The sequence below is a fragment of the Otolemur garnettii genome, unplaced genomic scaffold (assembly GCF_000181295.1).
Source record: "Otolemur garnettii isolate 467f Iridium unplaced genomic scaffold, OtoGar3 scaffold00051, whole genome shotgun sequence".
Lineage (NCBI taxonomy): Eukaryota > Metazoa > Chordata > Mammalia > Primates > Galagidae > Otolemur > Otolemur garnettii.
This window is the reverse complement of record NW_003852446.1, coordinates 7210449-7217684: the sequence shown is the minus strand read 5'-3', so window position 1 is coordinate 7217684 and position 7236 is coordinate 7210449. Positions and strand designations below refer to the sequence as shown.

Sequence of the window (7236 nt, the reverse complement as noted above, 5' to 3'; positions counted from 1 at the left end):
AAAAAAAAAAAAAAAAAAGTGGGAAAAGACATGAACAGAAGCTTCTCAGAAGAAGATAGACAAATAGTCAATAAACACATGAAAAAATGCTCAACTCCAACTAATTGTCAGGGAAATACAAATTAAAACCACAGTGAGATATCACCTTACCCCAATCACAATGGCTTTTATTAAAAAGTCCAAAAAAAATAGATGCTGGCATGGATGCAGAGAAAAAGGAATGCTTATACACTGTTGGTAGGATTGCAAATTACCATATCCTCTATGGAAAACAGTATGGAGATTCCTTAAAGAACTAAAAATAGACCTAACACATTTATTCTAGTAATCCCAACACTGGGTATTTACCCAAAGGAAAAGAAGTCATTTTATCAAAGACACCTGCACAACAATATTTATTGCATCATAATTCACAATTGCAAAGATGTGGAATCAACACAAATTCCCATCAATTCATGAGTGGATTAACAAAATATGGTATATGTACACTATGGAATACTCCTCAGCCATGAAGAAGGATGAATTAAGGGCTTTTGCAGCAATCTGTATGGAACCAGAGACCATTATCCTAAATGAAGTATGTAAAGAATGGAAAAACAAACATCACATCTGCTCACTATTAATCTGGAACTAACTGGTAAGCATGCATGTGCACAGAGGAAAGTAAAATTCTGGGGAAATCAAACAGGGGGAAGGGGAAGAAGGGATGGGCTTTTACCTCCCTAATGGGTACAACGAACACTATTCAGACAGTGGGCACTTATAACCCTGACCCAAGAATAACAAAATTGATAAATGTAAGGAAAAACATTTGTACCTCCATAATTTTTTTTTTCTTAAGACAGAGTTTCACCTGTCACCCTTAGTAGAGTGCCGTGGCATCATAGCTCACAGCAACCTCAAATTCTTGGGCTCAAGCGATTCTCTTATCTTAGCCTCCCAAGTAGCTGAGACTACAGGCTCCCACCACAATGCCTAGCTATTTTTAGGGACGGGGTATCGCTCTGGCTCTGGCTGGTCTCAAACCTGTGAGCTCAGGCAATCTACCCGCCTCGGCCTCCCAGAGTGCTAGGATTACAGGTGTGAGCCACTGCACCTGGCTTGTGCCTCCATAATATTTTGAGGGTTTGTTTTGAGAGAGTCTAACTTTATTGCCCTCAGTAGAGTGCCATGGTGTGATAGCTCACAGCAACCTCAAACTCCTGGGCTCAAGCCATTCTCCTTCCTCAGCCTCTTGAGTGACAACACCTGGCTAATTTTTCTATTTTTACTAGAGACTCACTTTTTCTCAGACTGGTCTTGAACTCCTGAGCTCAAAAAATCCACTTGCCTGGGCCTCCCATAGTGTTGGGATTACAGGCATGAGCCAATGCACTTGGCTTACAATATTTTGAAATAATAAAGAAACAAAAAGAGAAAAAAATTTAAAAATAGTTAAAATAGCAAATAAAGCACATTTGCAATAAAAAATCTGCTTTTAAGACAAAAAATGTAAAATGGATATGAATTTGGACACAACTGTTCTGCTTGAGTTCCAGAGTCTCACTAGGTTTCACAATAACTCCAGCTGGTCAAGCACAAATGTTTAATGAGTCACTATTATGTGCTCTAATGCCACTGATCCAACATTACTTGTGAACTCCCACACCAGGGTGTTAGTAAACAGAGGTGGCTAGAGGATGCCTAAGAAGTTTCTATTATATCCAAATACTTATTCTACCTCTGGGGTGACCTTGAGGCTTTCCCTATAAATGCAGGGAAACTTAATTGGACCCACAGATATGTACATATCTGCCTGTACACCAGTAATCCAGTTATCTTTTTTTTTTTGGAATTCAACAGAAACTGGGCAACTGTTTATTCCCAGTATTTATTTGTTTTTCGAGACAGAGTCTCATTATGTTGCCCTCAGTAGAGTGCTATAATGTCACAGTTCACAGCAACCTCAAACGTTTGGCCTTAAGCGATTCTCTGGCCTCAGCCTTCCAAGTAGCTGGGACTACAGGTGCCCACCACAACGCCCAGCTATTTTTTGTTGCAGTTGTCATTGTTGTTTAGCTGGCCCGGGCCAGGGTCAAACCTTCCAGCCTTGGTGTATGTGGCTGGTGCCATAACCACTGTGCTACGGGCGCTGAGCCAGTATTTATTTTTTTAAAGCTCTTTGGTGGACTGCTTTACTTGTATCTCGGGCAAAATAAGGAAGCTAAATCACTGTTATAGGTGGGACAAAAATGATCTCATGTATTTATCTTGGAAAGTTTCCTGCATTGAAGACACCAAACTGATAAAGCATAAATTGATATGTGGCAAGGACCAAATAAATTTTAGTCTTGAATATAAACTACCATACTCAGATGTGCTGATAAAAACACTCTCAAGAACAAAGTTATTTCTGTTTTCCAGTATTGCAAAAAGCTTTTCTATTAGAAGAGTGTCTTTGGAAACACTTATCATGAAAATGTTAGTTGATATGCAATGTGATTTTACAAGGGTTTTGTATTTCAGCCAAATTTTGCTTGTTTTTTTAACAGTTGTTCATTTTACTACATTATTTGGGGAAGACATCTTGTATTAGTTATACTGGATCTCCCCTAGCCATGTACCATTGTTCTTTCTCCTTGGCCAATACATACTGAAGAACCAAACAGAGGCAAAGCAAACTAATTGATAAATTAATTTTTCCTCTGTACTAGCTAGCTATATGGGTAGTTTTTTCTTTCCTCCCTTCCCTCCTCCCCTCCCTTCCTTCCTCTCTCTCTCTCTTCCTTTCTTTTTTATTTTATTTTATTTTAGGGTAGAGTGCTATGGCATGATAGCTCACAGCAACCAATTCTTGGGCTTGAGCAATCTTCTTGTCTCAGCCTGTGGGGTAGCTGAGACTACAGGCGAGCACCTCTATGCCCATTTTTCTATTTTTAGTAGAGATGGGGGTCTCATTCTTGCTTAGGCTGGTCTTGAACTCCTGAGCTCAAGCAATCTACCTACCTTGATCTCCCAGAGTGCTAGATTATAGGTGCGAGCCATCATGCCTGGCTTGTTTTGTTTTCTTATAACTAAATGGGTATTTTATTTTGGGTAACAATATTTAAAATATTAAAACAAAGTGTACTTGATTTTAGCCAAAAGGCTGAGAAGTGATTATTAAGGCAAACTGTGAGCATCTAATGACACAGAAAAATCCATGTCTATAATCACTCATCAGCCCTAATAGTAAAGGATAAGGCAAAAACTTGACCTCCACTTTTTTTTTTTTTGAGACAGAGTCTCATTATGTTGCCCCCAGGAGAGTGCCATAACGTCACAGCTCACAGCAACCTCAAACTCCTGGGCTTAAGCAATTTTCTTGCCTCAGCCTCCCAAGTAGCTGGGACTACAGGTGCCTACCACAATGCCCAGCTATTTTTTTGTTGCAGTTGGCATTGTTGTTTAGCTGGCCCAGGCTGGGTTTGAACCCAGCAGCCTTGGTGTATGTGGCTGGCACCATAACCACTGTGCTATGAGTACCGAGCCATGAAAGAAATTTTTAAAAGTCAGTTCTTACTACTTTGCCTTGTATTGTACTTGTCATAATACTTTAGTAAAATTATTCTTGATTATTAAATTTCCCTACACCAGTAGATATGGACAAGTATCTATGGCATTTCTTGATTTAAAGATACAGTCTGTGAGCATAATTTGTATTTTTCAATATTCTCAATAATTGGGTTCCCCATAACTTTATTTTTATTTTTCAATATTTATTTATTTCTGAGGCAGAGTCTCACTCTGTCACCTTGGGTAGAGTGCCAGGATGTCATCATAGCTCACAGCAATCTCGAACTCCTGGACTCAAGTGATTCTCCTGCCTCAGTTTTTCTACTTTTAGTAGAGACGGAGTCTCACTCTTGCTCAGGCTGGTCTCAAACTTCTAAGCTCAAGCAATCCACCCTCCTCAGCCTCCCAGAGTGCTAGGATTGCATGCATAAGCCACCATATCTGGCTCCCCATAACGTCATATAAAGAGTTGGAAGGCTGATTTTTCAAAGCTGAAAGAACTCAGAAATTTAACCGGTTCTGAGAAAAAACTTGTTTCATCCCTGTCACCTACTGCACAGAGCAAGATATCTGACTTTACAGGTTATTTTCAGAAACTAAGATAACATCCTCTAAATATCTACTACATAAAATAACTACCCCAACTAGCTTCAGATGTTCCACCACCTACACAGTTATTACTAAAACCGTTTAAGTATAAATATATTTCAGCCAGAAGAAGGGAATCTTTTCTAAATCTCAGGTAGGGTTTACATTTGCTTAGTTAGTTGCTTTTCTTTCTTTTAATCTTTCTTTATTGCATGTCTGTTGGCTAATAATATATTCATACAGAATCCTTATGCTTCATCTATTTGGTTGATAACTATCAGTTGTTTATCTGTTTTGACATAAGCTTATGCAAAGAAGAATTGCTTCTTATTACTTATATTAACTTTTTTAAATTATAGAAGTATAGATTAAAATAGTATAGTAGAACCTCTGTAAGTTGACCACCAAAGGGACTGAAACAAGGTGGTCAACATAAAGAACTGGGCCTATTGTACTGATAGTTACATGTGGTATATATGTGGTCTATGAAAGTTAGGTCAATGTAAGGAGGTGGTCAATGTGGGGAGGTGGTCTACTATGGAGGGTCTACTGTATTATATATCTATATAGACACACAACGGTAATATTATATTAGGATATTTAATTATTGGAATGTAGTTAATTGGTTATGGTTGAGCTTGAATGCTGATTTAAAGTTTTTCTGAAGCAGAAAACATTGGATACTAGTGTACTGAAAGTCAAATATGATATGAAAATGGTTAGAAGTTCAACAATAATATATAATAAAGGAAACACACCTATTGGTATCCAAGTTACCAAGAAGACTATCTATTACTTTGGACCTATTTACCTTACTGATTTGCTTTAAAAAGATTAGAACAAAATAAATCCATAGACATGGTCTAAGGATCAGTGAATGGCAGGTACTGGTGCTTGAGGTATTATATTAAAATGATGAAATAAATATACACACCTCTAACTGGGAAGCTTAACTGCTGTAAGGTCGATGCACTTATACAGTAACCAATTTGGGGCTCATAGGCGATGGTATCTAGACATTCATTCCAATCTTGCACATTAGTAACAGGACAATCCTGCAGATGGGTGACAAGGTCTCCTACAAAAAGGCCTCTGGGTCCAATGGCAGGTGAATCCTTAGGAAGAGGGTAAAAACAAATCAGATAATATATGAAGATAAGCTATGATTAATCAGAGCAAATACTACTTAAAGACCTCGAGTATTAAGTACAATATTTTGAATTCAGAAAACAATCCTGCTTTGAATCCAAGACACAGAGTTCTAGAAAATTAACAACACAAAACTCTAAATTATGCTTTTCCCAATTTTGAATTTTTTACAATTAAAAAAAATTCACTTAATGACCATTAAGATTATAATGACAAAGCTTCCCCCCTCAACTGCTAATTTTTTTTTTTTTTTTTTTTTGTGCAAACACTCATTAGACTGCCTTCACTTTCCTATTTGCTCTGTGGATAAAACCATAAGACAAGTCCTTACATAAACACAGTCCCAAATATGCAGACAATACCAGCAGCACAATGACTATGTAAGCCAAATGCTCACAAAGGTAATTTTCCTCTTCCCAATGTCTACATGGATGATAGGATGTTATCATAGCAGTTACTATCTAAGGGAGTGAAATACAGAATTGAAGATATTAACTTAAGACTCCTATGAAATGTGCTGGTTGGGTAGCTGAGGTTTCATCCTTATTTCTTAGGAGTAAAGACATTTGACTCAAAAGCGGAGATAAATGGGGCAGTGCCTGTGGCTCAAAGGGGTAGGGTGCTGGCCCCATATGCCGGAGGTGGCAGGTTCAAACCCAGCCCCAGCCAAAAACTACAAAAAAAAAAAAAAAAAGCAGAGATAAAAAATAAACAGTGAAGGTAAAGGATGCATTTTATTAACTAACTACAGGTAGACTATTTTGAAACCAATTTTCATGATCTTGAAAAAAAGCCAATGTATTTCACAAGACTATTTTTTAGATTTGAAAGGATTACAGTAATTTCTTCAGAAGAAAGTGAGCATTCTGCCTGTAAGGAGATCTTGAATAAAAGTTCCTGACATTAAACACTAAGTGTTATGTAACAACATCCGATAAAAGAATATCCCAATTAATCCATTACTTACCTCAGCAACTTCAGTGATAAGCACGCCGACTCCAGTGTAGTAAAATGGCAAGAGAATTACTGGGAGAAGAATGAGAGCTAAAATACCCAAGAGTGCAAGGACAAAATTATGCCAGATACCTGAAAAGACAGAAAAGAAGCAATACGCTCAACCAGAGGCAGGAATGATATAGGTAGCTGGACTTGATAAATTAATAAATAACCAGGAGAAGCTGTGAAGCAGAGAGATCTACTTATTAGTACAACAGACAGATGTTTAGTTTAGAGGCCACTTTCACTTCACACACTAAAATCTAAAATGAACATGTTAATAGCACATGAGTAAGACCATATGCTGTTATGATTTATTACTGATAGAACTAATAACTTCTAGTAACTACACCTTCCTTCCAGGAAATGTATGCACCATTTATTTATTTATTTATTTATTTGAGATAGAGCCTTACTTTGTCATCCTGGGTAGAATGTCATGGTGTTATAGCTCACAGCAACCTCAAACTCCTGGACTCAAGGCATCCTCTTGCCTCAGCCTCCTGAGCAGCTGGGACTACAGGTGTCCGCCACCATGCCCAGCTAGTCTTTCTGTTTTTAGGAGAGCTGGGGTCTCGCTCTTGCTCAGGCTGGACTCAAACTCCTGAGCTCAAGGAATCCTCCCACCTTAGCATCCAGAGTGCTAAATTGCAGGTGTGAGCCACTGTGACTGACTACACCATGCTTGTGATTTTTCAAAGAAACCTCAAGTACATTCAAGTAAAGTTAAGATGAAATAAAAACAACGTTCTTGCTGAACTAGAGTAGGGAAACCCAAATGGCACTTAGAAAAAGAGATTAAATTTTTTTTTTTTTTGAGACAGAGTTTTCCTTTATAGCCTTCAGTAGAGTGTGCCATGGCCTTACAGCTCACAGCGACCTCAATCTCTGGGCTCAAGCAATCCTCTTGCCTCAGCCTCCAGAGTTACTGGGACTACAGGCGATCACTACAGTGCTTGGCTGTTTTTT

The 7236-nt window shown here is 38.2% G+C and overlaps 1 protein-coding gene across 1 annotated transcript in view; it reads right to left on the bottom strand.

Moving 5' to 3' along the window:
- The window catches only part of MBTPS2 (membrane bound transcription factor peptidase, site 2), a 53024-nt gene that overhangs the window by 10947 nt on the left and 34841 nt on the right, over nucleotides 1-7236 (bottom strand). Inside the window, exons 6-7 of the mRNA XM_003791907.2 lie at nucleotides 6239-6357; nucleotides 5057-5237 (exon numbers count right to left, since the gene is read on the bottom strand). Coding sequence (XP_003791955.1) covers nucleotides 5057-5237; nucleotides 6239-6357 — 300 coding nt within the window. The remainder of the gene's footprint in view (nucleotides 1-5056; nucleotides 5238-6238; nucleotides 6358-7236) is intronic.